The 19,578-nt window shown below is 40.6% G+C and overlaps 3 protein-coding genes and 1 long non-coding RNA gene across 4 annotated transcripts in view; 1 reads left to right on the top strand and 3 right to left on the bottom strand.

Moving 5' to 3' along the window:
- Positions 1-19,578, bottom strand: part of LOC121640415 — a 601,409-nt gene that overhangs the window by 120,824 nt on the left and 461,007 nt on the right. The window lies entirely within an intron of this gene.
- The window catches only part of LOC121640441, a 292,781-nt gene that overhangs the window by 210,307 nt on the left and 62,896 nt on the right, over positions 1-19,578 (top strand). The window lies entirely within an intron of this gene.
- Positions 7,934-8,735, bottom strand: LOC121640550. The gene is made up of 2 exons (XR_006010473.1): positions 8,574-8,735; positions 7,934-8,483 (listed from the first exon to the last, which is right to left on the bottom strand). It is a non-coding gene; the product is annotated as an uncharacterized LOC121640550 (long non-coding RNA).
- On the bottom strand, positions 10,677-11,853 carry LOC121640250 (putative nuclease HARBI1; the record flags this gene model as incomplete). The annotated part of the gene is made up of 4 exons (XM_041985951.1): positions 10,677-10,963; positions 11,045-11,156; positions 11,239-11,354; positions 11,433-11,853. Coding segments are annotated over 4 exons (936 nt in total), but the record flags the coding sequence as incomplete, so codon positions are not given.

Genomic DNA, 19,578 nt, shown 5'->3' with positions numbered 1-19,578 from the left:
GTCCTCTCGACCGTCCACCGGACCTGCCTCGGCTCAAACGCTGCGAACTTTGTGACACATCGTCCTCGTCACTCTGAAAACACAAGTGCACAGACTGACGTATCTGTAACAACATTCAAACCTGCAAATTCTGCATTGTGTTATCGTGTCAGTCTGTTAGTCTAAGTCAGTCTAATATTAGCTGAATATTTGCAAACATATTTATAACGTTATAATTAACCTAGCAACTAGATAGCTAATCACATAGCTTTGCCTCATTTACTAGCATTGTTTATTCCATAATACTGCATTGCAATTTTAACATGTACTACTTCGCAAAACAACATAGTAAATTACAATTTTCAGCGTGAGGCAGAACTTATTTAAACAGTTACTTACTGGTTCACTTGGAGTTGAAAAACTGGATGCCATCTCAGCTCCTAAATAAGTCTTGTGGACGGTGGAGATGAAAGTGGCGCTGCTGTGTGAATTGGGGGTGGGAGGGGTGAGGAGTATTACTCATTACTGCCACCCTGTGGAGGTTTGTGGAGGTGACGGAGTTGTGCTTTTTTTTATTACTGCCACCTGGTGTTGGAAAGAATTGCCGTGAAATCCTACAGATTCTGCCTTTAAAGCGTTCAGGTTAATAAAAAGCTGGTTTGTGTGTTCTCTATGGGCAGCTTTATGAACTATTCTGATCGCTCTTTTTTTAATCATACAGATCGATTTAAGATTAGTTTTACATGTATTTCTCCACACCTCTAAGCCATAGGGCATGTAGGAAAGAACCAGAGAACAATACAAAAGATATAAATTATTTTCATTTAAAAACACTTTGACTTTAGAAATAATTTCTAGTGATTTACAGATCTTTGCTTTAATATGGTTTATATGAGGTTTCCAGCTAAGTTTATTTTGTATGATAATTCCAAGAAATTTGACTTCATTCACTTGTTCTACGTTATTGTCTTTTATTATTAATTTTCTGTCCCTGTTAACAGCACGATTTCCAAAAAATTTAAATTTAGTTTTGTTTAAATTTAAAGTTAATTTATTTAAATCAAACCATTTTTTAAACTCTGTTAATTCTCTTCCGACTGTATCTATCAATGTTTCTAAGTTCTGACCACAGCAAAGTATATTAGTATCATCAGCAAATAAGACAAAATGTTAACTTTTTTAAACTAAACATGTCATTTATGTACAAAATAAACAGCAAAGGACCCGACACTGCCCCCTGTGGGAGACCACAGGTCACTGCCAGCAGCTGGGAACCAGAACCATTAATGTGGACATACTGGGATCTGTTCTCCAAATAGCTCCTGATCCAAGAAAGTGCTGCACCTCTAATTCCATATCCGTACAGTTTTTTTTAATAATAATTTATGATTCACGGTATCAAAAGCTTTGGTTAAATCTAGAAATACCCCAATAGCATATTGTTTGTTTTCTATTGCTTTTGAAATATTTTCTACAAGATCCACTAACGCTAAGGTCGTGGTCCTGTTGGGTCGGAAGCCATATTGTTGTTCACATAGTATGTTATGTGATTCTATATAAGTATATAATCTTTATGGAATAACTTCTCCAATATCTTAGAAAACTGTGACAGAATGGAAATAGGTCTATAATTAGTAAATTCCTGTGTATCAGCAGCCTTGTGAACAGGAATTACTTTTGCGATCTTCATCCCTTCTGGAAATACACCTGACTCTAGGGACAGGTTAAAAATAAAGGTGATTGGTTTAACAACACATTCGATCATTTCTTTCAGCATTGACATGTCCAGTCCGTTCCAGTCAGCTGACTTTTTACATCTGCATTTTCTTACAATAGGAAGTATTTCATTTTCATCAGTGGCTTGAATAAATATAGTTTTATCAAAATTCTGTATTTTACTTAAAGCATCATCAGCTTGACAGGAGTTCACTATTTCTTTGGCCAATTTTGGCCCAATATTAGTAAAATAATCATTAAATTTGTTTGCGGTTTCCTTAGGTTGATTAATCATTTGATTTTTTTGTTAAAAATTGAGTTGGAATGTCAGCAGTTTGATTTACCTTTTTGATTAATTTATTTAATACATTCCTCATGTTTTTAATATTACTTCTACTTTTTTCAAAAGCAGTACTAAAATAATTCATTTTACTTGATTTGATAATACCTGTTAGTCTATTCTTATATGTTTTATAAGCACACTCAGTCTCTTTTGTCCTTTTTTCAGGAAATCTCTGTACAATTTATTCTTTTTCTTACATGCTGTTTGAATACCTTTTGTTATCCAAGGCTTGTCTTCAAATTTGTTATTCTTTTCTTTATAAACAAGAGGACAATGTTTTTCATAAAGAGTGGTAAAAATGTTCAGGAACGTTTCGTAAGCCATATTTATGCCATCCACATAAACATCGCCCCCATTTTGTTCCATTAATTCTCTTTTAAATGCATGAACAGCCTCTTGAGTCACTACAAAGGTTTAGTTTTCTTTTGCTGATTGAATCAGCCTCTTTATTACTGTAAAGACTGGTAGATGGTCAGATATGTCAGTAATCAAAAGTCCACTAGATATTTCACTTTCTATAACGTTGGTAAATATATTGTCAATCAAAGTTATGCTATGATGCGAGATGGTCTAGTTATTGATGGATACAAACATAAACTATACATGGTGGATAAACTCTGACTGCGTTTTGTTCTTGAGGATTCAACAAGTCAATATTAAAATCCCCACAAACAAAGATCATTTTCCTGTTATTTCTATTCTCATACAGATCAATCATTCATTTCTGAAATGTATTAATACAAGACCCTGGTTTTCGATTTTACACAACTTATCAGAGCATTTCTTGACTTTTCTATTTCAATCTCAGCAGTGACACGTTCCATAACTTGGTCCACGGCTAAACTCTTGTTACGAACCAGTTTACATCTCAGATTCTGATCAGTAGATAACGCTGCTCCACCACCTTTAACAGAAGGTCTGCTTTTGAAGAATGCATATCCTTCCATTTAAAACAAAGAAGTCTGATCTTCACAATGCCAGGTCTCTGAGACTGCAGTTACAGAGAATTTATCTTTTCTTTGTCTCAAACAGTTTAAGATTTTGGATAAATTAAAGTTAAGACTCCTACAATTGAAATGAATAATGGATAATGAGTCTTTGATAATCAAATGGGTGTCAAATTGATTCTCAGTAAAATTTTCTCAATTGTTCTGCATTTTTGTGTAAAAATTGTTCTCAGGATCGAGATCATTTTGCATATCATGTTGTTTATACTCTGTATAGTCAAATATTTTGAACTGCAGTCTTTCATACTCAGAATCAGAATTTCCAAAGTCCGTTCTTACTGTGTTTGTAGTCGAGTCCGCTCCATCTGTCATGAGACCAGTAATCATATTCTGTTACCTTCGTTCTTCCTTCTTGGTAATCCACAACATGGTTTGGTCTTTATATTGATCCAGTTCTTTCAGATCCTTTATGACTATTACTTTTGCTTGCTCTGGCGATCCATTCAGCTTAATCAGGACTTTACAGTTTCTTGTCCAGGTATCTTGAACCTTCTTTTCTTTGCTCAACATCCTTGCTTCTCTTGCTATTTCAGCATTTCTCTTGGTTAGGTGCTCATTCACATCGACGTCTGTACCCTTTAATTTTCTGGCATTCTTGATCACCTCCATTTTGTACTTCCTATTAGTAAAGCGAATAATAATATTTGGCTTTTTACTGTGTTTCTGAGGCAAAATATGGCAAGCAGCAATGTTTTTACTGTCCATTATAATGTCTTTGCTGTCAAAGAACTTTATTACCTGTTGTTCAAGTGTCATCAGATCAGGGTTTGACAGGATTTTGCAGGTTTCCATCCATCTCACTGCCGGCTGCAGCCTGTTTATAGGTACGTTGTATGGCAAACCCTGATATCAGGAGATCATCCATTCTTGAATACTGTTCCAAATCGTCAATTCTTCTTTCCAGTTGATCAGTTTTCTTGTCCTTTTCTTGTACCAATTTCTTTAGTTGTTTGATTTCCTCAAGCAATTCCTTGAGGCCTCTTTGCTCTTTTGCCACATTAGTTATTTCCTGAGACATGAAGCCCAAAGAGTTCTTGATATCTTCAATATCCTCAGCCAGTTTTTTACTGGCCATTGTATCAACAAATGTGCCCAGATTAGTTAGGCTATGCAAGCTAACTTGGTCTTGACTCTCTTCAATATATGCTACACAGAAATATGGGCCACTTGTCCATGAATGTGTAGATATTTAATCAAAACTCAAAATACTTTCGTACTGAAGTCCATGTTCTTTCAGACAAATGAAAGATTGCTGCAGGTGAGCTGGATGCTGTCTTATTTTCTTGATATAATTAAGATTATGGAGCTATGTGGGGCTACGTCATTTCAACACATCAGCACGGCAGCCATCTTGAAAAAAGATATCAGTTCCTCTTTCGTGTGAACACGATGAGGGAAATAAAATCTAACTGTGGTTTTTCTGTCAGATATTGTGATTAAATGTGTTAAATTCCAGCTTCCACTCAGTGTTTCTGCAGAAATATTTGTTTTCCATCAGATTTCTACATGAGATGTGGGACAATATGTGGCGTCAGCCACCTGGAAACCAGAGAAAAATCTGCATTTTAAAGCTCTCCCATGGAGGTGAAGAATCCTCTTCTGTGCTAGGTGAACACAGAATTGGCCCCTTCCACTCGCCGTACATGTCCATCACAGAGACGCAGCTGAACAAACTGAATCTACGTCATTGGAGGAATTTCTGAGTCGTGTTACGGCTTAAAATGGATCCAGTAATCTTTGTAGGTTTTCTTAACATCAGCACGTTCTCTGAGATGTGAACTTTCAGATTATTTAGAGCGACTCTGCTCATTAAAACCGTCTTATCAGGACATTTCTGTGTTTTCTCTCATTTCTGGAGAATTATTCCGTGACGAGACTTCTGAGCTGAGTGTAGCTGCTCCATGATGTTTAAATGACTTTACTTCTTGCTGCTCCTTTTTCATTCAACATCTGATTGAAGATGTTTGATTTTAAAATGAGTTGTGATTTATTGAATGAAATAAAAAGTGCACTCCTTCTGGGGACTCCCTCGTTCTGCTGGGGGACTTCAATGCTCACGTGGGCAATGACAGCGAGACCTGGAGGGGCGTGATTGGGAGGAACGGCCCCCCTGATCTTAATCCGAGTGGTGTTTTGTTGTTGGACTTCTGTGCTCGTCATGGATTGTCCATAACGAACACCTTGTTCAGACTTAAGAGTGTCCACATGTGCACTTGGCACCAGGACACTCTAGGCCGCAGTTCGATGATCGACTTTGTAGTCGTGTCGTCGGACTTGCGGCCGCATGTCCTGGACACTCGGGTGAAGAGAGGGGCGGAGCTGTCAACTGATCACCACCTGGTGGTGAGTTGGCTCAGATGGTGGGGGAGGATGCCGGTCAGGCCTGGCAGGCCCAAGCGTGTTGTGAGGGTCTGCTGGGAACGTCTGGCAGAGTCCCCTGATAGAAAGAGTTTCAACTCCCATCTCCGGCAGAGCTTCAACCAAGTCCCGAGTGAGGCGGGGGACATTGAGTCTGAATGGGCTGTGTTCCGTGCCTCTATTGTCGAGGCGGCCAGCCCACCGGAAGGAGGCCCCGGGGCAGACCCAGGACACGCTGGACAGACTACATCTCTCGGCTGGCCTGGGAACGCCTCGGGATCCCTTCGGATGAGCTGGTGAATGTGGCCGGGGAGAGGGAAGTCTGGGTTTCCCTGCTTAGGCAGCTGCCCCCGTGACCCGATTCCGGATAAGCGGAAGAGAATGGATGGATGAATGGATGGAAATAAAAAGTCTGTCTCACATGGAAGACGACAGGAAGAAGGAAGCTGTAAAACCATGAATGCTGCAGATGTGAAACCTGGACCAGGCGTCGTGTAACATGAATCCTTCTGCTTTGCTATTTGCTAATTACAGCGTCTTAAACTGTGGTTTAGATTTAAGAAGGATTGATCGTTTCCATCTGATCTCTCTCTGAGAAAATAGATGAGGAACAAATGTTCTTTTCTTCTTCACAAACATCATGTTTCTGCTGAATCTTTGTGGCAGAAGAAGAATGAAAGCAGTGAACTATTAATGGAGTCTGGTAGCAGCACCTGCAGCAGCTTCCTCACACTGGATCATGTTCAGTGTTTGACTCCCACTTTCTGATCACTGATCAATAAGCCAACACTGATCAATACTCACTGTGGGAGAAACCAACTAAACAAATATTCTTCTGTTTCTGCAGCGTATCATGTTTAGTTGTGAGACCTGGTTATAAATTTATATTAACTTGGCAGTTCCATGATTTTCCCTTGTCTCAATACAGAGAAGAAGAAAATCTCTCCTTCATTAACCAAATAACTAAGTCAGCTTTTAACATGTAAGAAGGGTTAAGAATAATACATTTCTCTTTGATTTATAAAGTTATAAAGGTAAAGAAAAAAGGTGAAAAACTCAAGTAAAGTAGACATAATGTGAAGTTGTTCTTCACTATAAATCAGCAGTCTGAACTGGTGTTACCGTGAGGCAACGCTGCCCTCTGGTGGTCAAAGTGGGAATTGTTCTCTAGAGATTGAGCTGTGAGGAGGACCAATGCTCTGCTGGATGGACTGAGAGGAGAAGAATGATGGATGGAGAGAATCAGCATCAGTTTAGTCTTCACCAGTGTCTCCCTCATCAGGACCGAGTCTACAGGTCACATGACCCTCCACCGTGTTACCAGGTCTGATGAAGGTCTCTACAGGTGAACCTTCTGGGTCACCAGATCCAGAATATCAACATGATCTAAATCAAACAATTTCAGATTATAACATCTACCATGATGAAATCTTGTCTTTTTTTTTTATTTTGGGTGTTTTCTGATGAGTTAGAAGCTGTGACGGCAAAATTATCTTCCCATAATAAAGAATCCTTAAAAAAAAATCCCATGATCCAGACGTTGATCTGGATCGTCCCGAAAGTCTAATCAGTTCTTTTATTCCATTTCTGATGTTTTCTGAGTATTTAAAGAAAATCTATCTATAACTTTTAGAGTGATGTTGCTGACAGACAAACTTAACAGCAGAGAAAACAGAATAAAAACATGTGGCTCAGCTTCGGCTCTGCTCCAACAAAGGAATGAGGAGGACTCTGATGGGGGAGTGTTGGAGAAAAATACATTACCAAGAGTCTGGATGAGGGAAGTTTAACCACGTTTATTACAGGAAAGAAAAATAATGCTTGTACAAGGAGAACATCACATCAGACTCAGGAAAGGTCTCAGGAGGTTCTGCAGAACCAGGACTAAGGCAAGTAGTTTTCTAGCTCTGTGTTGTTCACCATGGAGAGAGAGACCAGATAAAACCGTCTCCTTCCTTCAGACCTTTCTCAGAACAACCGGTCTGATCCTGCAGATGTCCCGTCTGCAAACAACTCAGTGTCTCCCACAAGAGCCAGACTGTTCCAGCCCAGGGTCCGAGACTCTCAGGTCATCACTTTGTACACAGAAAAGTCAGAAAACACAAAGTATGATATGATATGAACACATCATGTAGAAGAGGAATAACATGTTAATGTGGATAAAATGGATATATAATGGAAAAATGATCAATGAATAAATGTAATGAAGGATGATTAATGAATAATAAACGCAGTAAATGAATAACAATAAAATTTCTTCTACAGGAGAAATGATCAGCTCCTCTTACTACAACAGGACCGAGTTTGGAGGAACTTGGGTTCCATCCTGCTGCTGGTTACTGACTCTAAATGCCAGTTTGAATTATTGCATATTTATTGCTAAACAAGACAAAAACTAAATTATTTTCTACATAATATCAGGGGGATGGGTCAGATGTTACGGTGAGGGAACATCTGGAAAGTTCCCTCTCCTCTTCCTCCAGATGTTACGATGAGGGAACATCTGGAAAGTTCCCTTTCCTCTTCCTCCAGATGTTACGGTGAGGGAACATCTGGAAAGTTCCCTCTCCTCTTCCTCCAGATGTTACGGTGAGGGAACATCTGGAAAGTTCCCTCTCCTCTTCCTCCAGATGTTACGGTGAGGGAACATCTGGAAAGTTCTCTCTCCTCTTCCTCCAGATGTTACGGTGAGGGAACGTCCTCCACGATGCTGGAAAGTTTGGTCCAGAGTGAGACCTCTGTCACAGTTAACAGGATCTACGGCAGGACGCCTTCATGACACTAAGAGTCTAAAACAAACAACAACAAGATGCTGGAGTCCAAAACACACAGCTGATCAACATGTGACATCACACTGACTCCACTCTGACATCACTGATCACTACTGATCAATACTACGTCTGCAGGCTGGAACAAGTCCTCTCTTCATCCATCGTCCATCAGATCCTTCACTGATATTTTCTCTCTGATCCAAAGTCAGATTGGATCAATAATCAAAGATCAGACTGATTGATCAGCCATCAGAGGAGTCGGATCTGCTTCTGTTCCTGATGTCTTCTGATCCTGGACCTGAACTCTCCCTGCAGAGGAGACAGAAGACAGTCAGGCAAGAAAACAAACAAACAAACAAACAAAAAAAACAAACAAACAAACAAACAAACAAAACAAACCTTTGACTTTCAGCTGAACTGTTTTACATCTCATGAAATCGTCTCCCCTCCAGACTCTACATTTGTACCGTCCACTGTCTCCATGTTTGGGATGTTCCAGAGTCAGACTGAAGTCTCCAGTTTTCAGAGGATCTTGATTCATCTTAGTTCTGGTTCTGTAGACCAGAGGGGTATTGCACGAAACCAGAATAAAGAAATCCAGGATAATTAAGCAAGCCCAGCTTGACCTAGCTTGCGCGGCCTATCCTGGCTTAATTGGTTGCACGTTTACTGAGCCAGGATGAGAAGGTGCGGCTAGGTTAAGCCAGGTGAAGATAGCTGGGATAAGTGCGTGTGCACGGCATACTGAAGCAGACCTCGCGATCGCTCACAGAATCACCGATGGGGAAATGGATAAAAGTCGCGCGTCCTACGTCACGACCGCTGAACAACAGCTCCTGACGGAGTTCTCTGACGAAGTTAAGGATATTATAAGGAAAAAAGGCAATACCAATGCCATAAGTAAAGAACGCGAGAGAGCCTGGCAGACAATAGCCGACCGGCTCAATGCGTAAGTGGTCAAAAACTGTACAATTAATAAACAGTGCTCCACTGGAACTGTCATAATTAGGCTACAATTAAAGGAGTTACTTTTCAAATCCACTAACTGTTGTATACTTTAAGAGTGACAAGCAGGTGCATGTTACTCAGGAAATGTAGAGTATGATTAGGTGCAAACAATTATCCACAATGTGTCATTTAATCTATTTTCCTCATGTAACGTTTTTATCTATTTTATCTTTCTGTCCTTCATAAAGAACAAAACTGTCTGGCCATAAAATGACCTGGCAGCAAGAAAAAATTAAATATAAGAACATTTTGCAGGCTGGTAAGTGACTCCAAAGTAGATAACCGTGAACAAATGAGGTGAATAGATGAGGTGTCTGCTGACATGTTCAATGTCTGTATGATTGTAGCAGTTAAAAAAAGGCCTATAGAACTGGTACAGGGGGCGGCCCACCAAGCCAGGATGTGACTCCAGCAGAGGAACTGGCCTCCATTTAAATAAAGGGAGGCCAGTGATGGAGGGGATCCAGGGAGGGACAATAACTGACTCTGTCCCAGCCACAGAAACTGTCCGCTTCATACAAGGTACACAAAGTACTGCAATTCTACTGCACATGGAACACAATCAAATATAATATAGTGTCTGACTCTGGATAACCTTGCAGTGTCTGGGAACACAATTACACTTTTGGAGCCACCAGAAGATGATCCGGTTAGTACAGTGTCTCGAAATCACAGGCTTGGTATGATCTGTGAAATCTTAATCCGAGTCCTCTCGCTGCATGTATACGGCAGGGGGAAGCACATCTGCAGCTGCAGAATGCACGTCTGCAGATGAGGAGACTGTGTCAGTGGAGTCCAGAAGGTTTGAGGCATATCAATTTTATGGGATTGGCCTGCTTATTTATTCCATGAAGGATATGAAGTGAAAATGTGTAGCAGGACCCGGATGCTGCACAGTCTCCTAAGCGGCCTGGTAACATTGTGAGTATTGGCTAAAGTACATCTACATTATGCACAAATCCTGCTGTGCTAACTGACATTTCCTTTACAGACTTCACAAACTGTCAGAACACTTTATTCAGGGCACCTGGAGAGAGAGATAGAGCTGGCAGATGTTAAAATCAGACTCAAAAAGAGAAAGCTCCAAGAAATAGAGCTGGATCTAGAGATTAAACGCCAGACACGAAAACTGGACCTGGAAATCCAGAAACTAGAAAGAGAAGTGAGTGTTTCCATGCACACAGTAACCATATCTGCAATACAGTGTTTTAATCCTTGTTACTTTTGCTGTCGTAGGATCCAAGCAACCAAGACAAATGACTGCTTAATAAAAAAAAAAAGAACTAGAACATTGGTGTCCGTCCTCTTTTCATGAATGTAAAAGAATTTCAAAGAACCACCAGTGCTAAACAAAATGCTCACACAGGAAAAGCTCTTTTATTAAATAAAGGGGCTAAATCCAAAAATTAAGTGAAGAAACTTGCAATATATTGCTCCCTGACAAGTCTGCCATTAATGTTGTCCGGGAAGATGGGAGCATTTTCCCAGTCAACATCAACAGCCACTCGGGGGGGGTCTCTCCTGTCTTAGTCCTGCAATGTTATGCAGTACTACGCGTGCAGCAATAACATCACAGGCTCTGTCCGGGGAAATCCTCAGGTGGTGCAGGCACTGAAACCGAGATTTCAGAAGGCCGAAGGTCATCTCGATTCGAGCCCTTGTCTTGGTGTGTGCATGGTTGTAGGCCTGCTGTGGTGGGGTTTGGGGATCTGCAAGGGGAGTCAAGAGGAATGACTCACAGGCGTATCCTTTATCTCCCAGCAGCACACCAGAGAATTCACCTGATAATACAAAATATAATTTAGAAAACAGAGTTACACACACAATGTCCAAGGTGCTTACAGTACAAATGTGTGGGCTACCTTGTGAAAGTCTCTCATAAATTGGACTAGCCCGAAAGACTCTAGAGTCATGCACTGAGCCAGGCCACTTTGCCTCTAAATTCCTCACAAGGCAGTCAGCATCACAGATCATCTGAAATATTTAGTGTAGCCTATTAAGGTCATTAAATGCACAGAACAGATTCATGTAGGTCATAACCACAAATCACTCTTACCTGAACATTGATGCTGTGGAAGGATTTCCTGTTAATGTAATCTCCCTCATGTTCACCTGAGGGGCGTCTGATTCTTGTGTGTGTGCAATCCACTGCCCCAATGATGTTAGGGAAAGCTGTAACAAAAATAGTGAGTATCCAACTGTGACAGATATACTTAGAAACTAATGGGTGCACATTAAAATTGAGGTTACCTGCAATCTTGTAAAACTCCTCCTTGATGTAGAGGGGTCTTCTGTGGCCAGGGAAGGTGATGAATATATTGCTGAATGATTTCAGCGCCAGACAAACGCATTTGATTGTCCGGCAAATGGTTCCTTTATTGAGGTTCTCTGCATCCCCCACAGAATAAAGGAAGCTCCCACTCGCAAGCCATCTCAATGTGACACAGATCATCTGTGGTACAGTGAGGGCATGGCTTCGTGCTGTCTGGTGCTGTAGTTTTGGACTCAGCAGCCTACATAAATATCTTAGTCCATCACCCGAAAATCTGTATCTTTCAATGACATAGTCATCTCCAAAGGCCAGGGGATCTGACCTGTCCCTGAAGACTCTTTCCCGTCTGAATGCTCTTCTGAGGATGTGGGCTTCCTCGTCCAGCACATCCTCATCCAAAAAGGGCAAGCCATTATGAAGAGGGAACAGGTGAAGGGGAGTTGGACCTGAATATTCTACATTGCCCTCGTCACGGATTTCTTTGAATACACCTTTGTAACTTCATCCGCTGTGTTTTGTAATCTCATTTAATGCAATAAAACACATATTTATAAAACCTCTGACAGCAATTTGACGAGCAGTCTTCATTAGCATAGCAATATAACACTTGGCCTGATGAAATCATGCACTTATGACCAAGTTGATATTGTGTGATGAAATCGTGATCCTGTATTTAAATAAAATGACTAAAAAAAAAATAAATAAATTATATGCACTGCACTAGCACTGCACGACAGCACCTGGGTCTAACTGGACTCAAAGCGGTCTGACTAACACTTAATTATGACATCCCATCTTGTTTGAATTCATGCTTGTGTTGTTCTTACTCTCAAATGTAAGTCGCTTTGGATAAAAGAGTCTGCTAAATGACTGTAGAATAGAATAGAATAGAATAATAATACTGCAACTCGAATCCATATAAAAAGGCTGTTGCGATTACGAACAGATTTCGATTAAATGTACAGTGACTGTATATGTACTATTTTAATACTGGATGATTAAACATGATTGGACATGCTGTAAAACACATTAATTCCCCATAGAATTGACGTTGGACATGCAGGTGACTCGCTAGGATTAATCTTAGCCTGAGCAGTTAGCCTGGTCTGGAGCAGGCTAGCTGCAGCGGATAAATCACCACAGTAACTTGGCCGGGATTAGTTTGAGCTGCTTTCATGCAACTGACTTGGGGCTAAATTCAGCCAGGATAACCAACATATCCTGGCTTAATCCCTTATCTTGGTTTCGTGCAATACCCCTCTGGTCCTGGTCTTCAGGTTGATCAGATCCCTTCTGGTACATGTGGACCAACACTCCTGGTTTAGGTTCCAAGCGCTTCCACTGTACTTCAGCGTCTCCAGGCAGGTCGGGTGTAGTTCTGAAGGGCAGCAGGACAGACTCCGCCCCCTCCTCCACCTCCACCTGACAGACTGAGAGAAGAAGAAAATCAGCTGATCAGCTTATTGATAAGTGATCAGAAAGTGGGATCAAACAGTGAGTGAAGATCAGATGATCCAGTGTGAAGAAGCTGCTGCAGAAGCAGATCCATGAAGAAGTGAGTGGATTTAAAGCTGCAGCTGCTCTTTCTTCTTCTTCACATCACAAACATCATGTTTGCAGAGAAGAAGAGAATCTGGATCAGTGAAGAGACTCCAGCTTCACATCAACATCACATCTGAGAAGCAGCTTTCCAGCCTCATTTCTTCCCATCAAACAGCAGCTTTGATTCTCACTGGAGTCCCACTTTGCTCCAGTTTACTGTCAAATGATGATCAATGAATCCAGATCAATCCCAGTGGAAGCTGCTGCTGACCAGACTGACCTCAGATCTGCTGCTTCCTCCAACAAACTGCATCTCTGACTGGATTTGTTCCATCAGTCCTGGTGGAAGATGGAGCATCTTTGCAGGATGAAGCAAACGTGACAAAGCTTCAGTCTCTGAGAGCAGAACCACAGCTTTCAGTCCCAAATCTCTCCTGATCCACATTCAGCCCGACTTCTGGACTTTAGGACTCCAAACTGGATTCTTCCAGATGTTCCAGCTACATCTACCCAGCTGTCTCCTACAGATGAGCTTCCTCCAGATGTGTTGAGGAGGAAAGCTGCTGTGGTTTCTCCTGCAGCACAACGTTCAGCAGCTGTTTGTTGACTGAAACAGCAGCTCAGACTGGATCCTCAGGGACACCATGGATGCTGCTCATCAGGAAGAGTTCAGCCTCTGGAAGAAGGAAGAGGATTCTCTCTCAGCTCTTCCTGAAGCTGCTCTACATTACTGGCTGCTTCAACATCCTGGAGGAGACCTGAACCCTGGTCCTCCTTCCTCCACTAGTCTGAGCATCAGATGATTTCTGCAGCGTTTGATCTCAGAGATGTGGAGGAGAAATTCCCTCACACTCACATTTCCACTTCACACAGCTGATCTGGGTCTCCTCAGCACAGGATGCTGCAGGAAACAGTCCACTGGCAGATCCCAGACCAGCTTCCATGAAGGTTCACTTCTCCATCTGAGACGCAGTGAGTCCATCTAACACACACTACACCGTCCAACACACACACATGGAGAGGTGTGTCAGAAAGCTGGAAACCAGTTCAGCTGGAAGTGGAAACTGGTCATGTGTGAAACATGTCAGAAAGTCTGGAAGTGTGTGAGCTGAGAAGAAACAGTAGAAGAAGAAATGAGTCCAGCTGTGAGGAGGAAGAAGCTGGATGCTCTTTAAATGTGAGACTGAAGGAGTGTTTGTCCTCACACACACACACACACACACACATACACACACACATACACACACACACACACACACACAGGTCCCAGTAATGAGCCTCCAGATGGAGGAAAACTCTCCGTCTTTATGTGGGTGTGGATCAGTTCAAGTTTCACTCAGACACGTTTGTGATGGAGCTGCTGTTTGTGTTGGTCTGAAAGGTAAGTTCAGGTTTGTTCCATTTATTGAATGAATGAAAATAATGGCTTGAAGTCCAGGATGGCGGTATGGCTACAGGATGAATAGATGGCCCTGAGGTTATGAAAAGGATGGAGGTATAGCGAGTGGCGGTGGAAAAACGGTAAGAAGCATCTAGACATAAAAGCGTTTAGAAACGGTAAAATCTGTTCAACCTCCCGTTATCCAAGCGCCCCGTGCACTGCCACCTCCATGCCTATATGCACTTCCCCTCCACACCGCCACCAATAGTGGAGGGGAATATAGGTCACCTGTGCCATTCCAAACGTAAACAAACACCACCGCCACAATAAACCTGGACCAAACAATAAACAGAAATAATGGCTCCTACACACCCGACAACAGCTGAGTCATCAAAAACGTCTGCAGATGACATGACTCAGAGTTTTGGTGAAGAGGAAGGGAGAAAGCACAGTTCCCTGCGGAGCTCCTGTATCACAGACCACCACATCAGACAGGACACTGCCCAGATAGACAAAGTGTGGCCTGCCTGTCAAGTAATCAGTAATCCAGGAGATCATTGTCCCCCGCAGCTTCTCCCCCAGTAGCAGCGGTTGGATGGTGTTGAAAGCACTGGAGAAATCAAAGAATATGATCCTCACAGTGCCTCCTCCTCCATCCAGATGCAGATGGGCTCTGCAGCAGGTAGATGACGGCATCGTCAGCACTCACATGGGGCTGGTAGGCAGACTGCAGAGGGTCCAGCAGATCCAGCACTGCTGTGCTGACTCGGGAAAGGAAGAAAAAGGTGTTTTGAACGGCTGCACAAACCCTTGCCATCTTTTGCACTGACTGCTTTTATGTTTCTTTCTGAGAATGTACGTTATTTTACTAATGTAGTGTAAGAAAAATCATATATATTATCATTATTTTTTACTATTATGTGATTCATTATACTTTGTATTAATCATTATGTTTTAAGTATTAAGATTTAGAAAAAGTACTGCGCAGTACTCCTCACAGTTGCTTCTGGAGGTTCCTTGAACCAGATATATCTCTAGAGGTGAGAGAACCTTCTCTGTGCTGACCCCTAAATTACAAAGTGCTCAATCCATCTCTGCTTTTAAATACTTGCTTAAAACACACTTTTTGTCCTGGGTTTTGATTCCTAGTCGAGATGGTGAATTATAGCAGGTATTTTTCTTACTTTTAAGTAACTTAATCTGTGTGTGTTTTCATTTTTTATGGTTTAACTGTATTTATTTTGGAGTGTTTATTGTTCTGCTGTGCAGCACTGGTCATTGTAAACGTGTTGTAGAAATAAACTTGAACTAGAACTATAAATCTGTATGAAGACTGGATTTTCCCTCAGAAACACATCAAGTGTGACAGTTAGACAACACCGCCCTCTTGTGGTTAAACTAGAACATTGCTCTCTAAGGACTGAGTCTGAGCGGAGAACTTTGATGGAAAGGTAAAATAAGCTTGGTCCTCCTGTAACATCAGTGTTGTCCTCAAAAAGGACTCTGGAGTTTACTGATGTGAGTCCAGAGAGGGAGCAACCAGTAACAGCATCACCCTCACTGTCACTGGTAAGATCAGACTGTGGAGTTAGTGGTGATGAAGCTGTGTGGAAATGGATGAAATGCTGTAGTTTGTCAAGTGTAACATAATCAGTCATGGAGAGTCTTTTATTCTGTAAAATTAAACATGTATAAACTTTATAAGCAAAATGTTTCTATAACTCAACACTCAATATAAACACACACACATTTATAACGGGTGGGACCTGATTAAAAAACATAAATTACAGGCTTTGTATTTAATGAATCTCGATTAATCACATTTTAATCACAACATTTGACTCAAAAAACATTTTTAATTTAAATGGGTTTTAATGGACGACTGAATCAAATAATAGACACAGACATTAATATTGTAAACTCAAGTTCTAGTAATGTCTGGAAAAGTGTATTTAATTTCATTTTAATTAAAAACAGTAGAAACAGTAATTGAAAATGTCCTTGTCCAAACCTGAACAGACCTAAGTCTGCTAACTCAGCCTCTTCTTCCTGTGTCCGCTCTGTCCGACCACCGGCCAAGATGCTGCTGCTCGTACCTGTTGTCCTGCTTTGTCTTTGTCTCTTTTTGCTGACTTTGTACTTTCTGGACTGGTTTATGATGGCCAAACGCTTATTAACACGGGATCCCCGATGAAGAGCCTTAATCCCTATCGGGACGGGTCCTCCCTCGCTGGCATCCATTCCTCCAACACTGCGCCGCTTGCCCTGCGTTCTCCGTAGGAAGAAGCAGCGTCACCGAAGACGAGGAAGACGCAGCGGCACACTGGTTAAATTTAAACCTCTGCTCAGGTGGGATTGTCTGCTGGATCTAATTTATTTGCTCAACTTGGATTGTTATGTTAACCATTTAAAAATGAAAGAAACGTGGAGAGAAAAGTTCTTACAGAGAAAGAGAAAACGGCGTCACGTATTATTACAGCAATACGATGAGTAGCAAAAAGCTGCTGTTATCATGTGACTTTATTTACTGTAAACAGTTTCTCAGTAAGGATGGTGCTAGCCAAGGAAAGAAACTCCAGTCAGAGACTCGAACAAATTTTAAATAAATTTAAATCTCAGTTGCTCCAGATGGAGGAAAACACTGGAGTTAAACATTAAAATCAAGAATAAATACACTTGTAAACAATAAGCTAAGAGTGACACGAATCAAAATACAAATAAAGGAGTTCAGGAAAAAATAAAATAAAATTAAAGTGTTTATAAAAAACTGTACTCGGGTAAAAATGAAGCAATAAAACAGTAAAACAACAGAAAGCCATATAAATAGGTGGTAAAAATAACAGAAGATTATTTGGTTAAATAAGCAAAAATCAAAACAAAATAAAATTCAGCTATAAGCTAAACTAAAAAGAAAGGTCTTGAGCCTGTTTTTAAAAACATGAACAGTCTCTGCAGCCCTGAGGTTCTCTGGCAGGCTGTTCCACAGACGAGGCCCGTAGTGGTGGAACGAGGACTCACCATAAGTCTTGGTTCTGACTTTGGGAACAACCAAGAGGCCGGTACCGGAGCATCTCAGGGTCCACCAGGGTTCATAATCTAAAGTAGGTCTGATAAGTAAGAAGGTCCAAGACTGTTATGAGACTGATTATAAGACTGATTATGAGACAAGTGTGTCCATTTCTTCCCACAGACAGGGAAGTTGTTCTTATGGTTTTAAAGACATTTTGTTTACAATAAACAGTAAACACTGTGCAGACAGGCAGCGATGATTCGGCTATGATGTTTGTCCATGTTTACACGGTGAATTAAGAAATGCTAAAGTAAAGTAATAAGTGACGTTACTTTTCAAATGCAGTAACTAGTAAAGTAATTTCATTACAATTTACAGAAGTAACGAGTAACTAGTAACTAATTACTTTTTTATAGTTAAAAAAGGAAACTACACCAACACTGTTTAAAAGGTTTAAAAACTGGCAGGCATAGGGATCGCTACTGTTATCGATATGTAAGTTAAAATCACCAGTTATTAACATCTTATTATATTTTATGTGTATGACTGATAAAAATACAGAAAACTCTTTAATAAAACAGGAAGGAGGGTTTGGTGGTCGATAAACCGTGATGAATAAAACAGGCAGCTTGTTAAAAACAAACGATGCTCAAATGTTGAATAATTAGTTAATGAGATTATTTGTGCTGATATTGTTCGTTGTGCAATTGAAGCTGTTCCACCACCTTTTTTACCTCCCCTGATAGAAAATAAAAAATAAAATTTGGGGATGAAGCTTCAGTGCCAAGCAAGGTTTCAGTTAACAAGAGACAGTCGATGTTTTTATCTAAAATCAGATCATTAATAATAAAAGATTTGTTTAACAGTGACCTGACATTTAAAAAGCCGTGTTAAATGATGCAGGAAAGTTCGGTTCTGAGATCACTGGTGTGGGTTTTGTACCTGGAGTTGTATGAATGGGAAGGAGACATCTGACAGTAGGGATGTATTGATATGGAGAGGGATGGTTATAGTGTCTACTGGTGATGTGCACTGGTACATGATGTGTAACTGGGGAGGATCTAACTGGGGGAGCTGTGTTCTGGCTGGACCATCAATCAGAGAGCTTTGCAGGAGTGGAGGGTGAGTTCTCTGTTCAATGTGAGGAGATGAGAACCTGTGTGATTTGGATGTAGACCATCTGGTTTGAAAAGGTAAGGTCTATTGTAAGAAGTGGTGAAGGTGTTAATGTATATCCCATACACTGACAACTTCACTACACTCTAAGAAAAGTCAGTAAAAATACGGGAGAAAGTATCGTAAATATTTGACAGAATCTTCCGTAATTACCTTTTAAAGGAGCTTGTTCTGTATTCCTCCACTCTGTCTTCTTCTTGTGTGTCATTGGCGGACAACAAACAACATTTTAGTAGTGTATTATTGCCACTAACCGGTAAGGACTGTGGATCAGAACAGGTAGGCCACAAAAAATATTGGAAAAAGAAAACAAACAAACAAAAACTAGAAAAATGCTGTTGTGCAATAACAGCACGTGTGAATGCGCTATGCTGAGTCATGTTGGATGAGGGAAATTAAATGCACATATTCTTAGGATAGTAAAAATATTTAATTTTTACTGCTGAAAACTACACAGAATAAATATAATTACATAAATAATAGTGTAAGACGGAAAACATATGTACTCTGCAGACAGCATATGAAACAACATCCCTGACTGACATCAAACCTGTGAGTACACACACCAGGAGCAACTTACTTAACCATCATCCTACTAGGTAGAAACTGTAAAGTCTTTGACGTTGAGAAACATATACATCTTGGTATCGTTACAGTGGCACAAGTTGAGTTCAAAAGTGTGAAGATGCTCTAAAGCAGTTTAAATGGTTTAAAATACTTTGCAGAGATAATTATTAAGCTGGAGTCAATAGTAGAAATATAGCGTTTTAATGTGCTAAAATGCTGGAATGTTCAATAAATTATTGTAAAAATAATGCTGGTAAAATTATTATTTCACGTTTTTTCGAATTTTAACAATTTGACATTTTTTATTTTTTATTAAGCCTCAATCCTCTTTGATTCTGCAGCAAGGGAACTTTGCCAATTGCAGCACACAGCTGAGAGCAATAAGTTAATTCAACTTGCAGCAGTTTAAATTATATCAACAGCAATAAGTTAAGTGTCAGCAGGAGAA

Source organism: Melanotaenia boesemani, chromosome 5 (assembly GCF_017639745.1).
Source record: "Melanotaenia boesemani isolate fMelBoe1 chromosome 5, fMelBoe1.pri, whole genome shotgun sequence".
In the NCBI taxonomy this organism is placed as follows: Eukaryota; Metazoa; Chordata; class Actinopteri; order Atheriniformes; family Melanotaeniidae; genus Melanotaenia; species Melanotaenia boesemani.
Note: the sequence above shows the minus strand (reverse complement) of the source record. Positions and strands in the feature narration are given on the sequence as shown.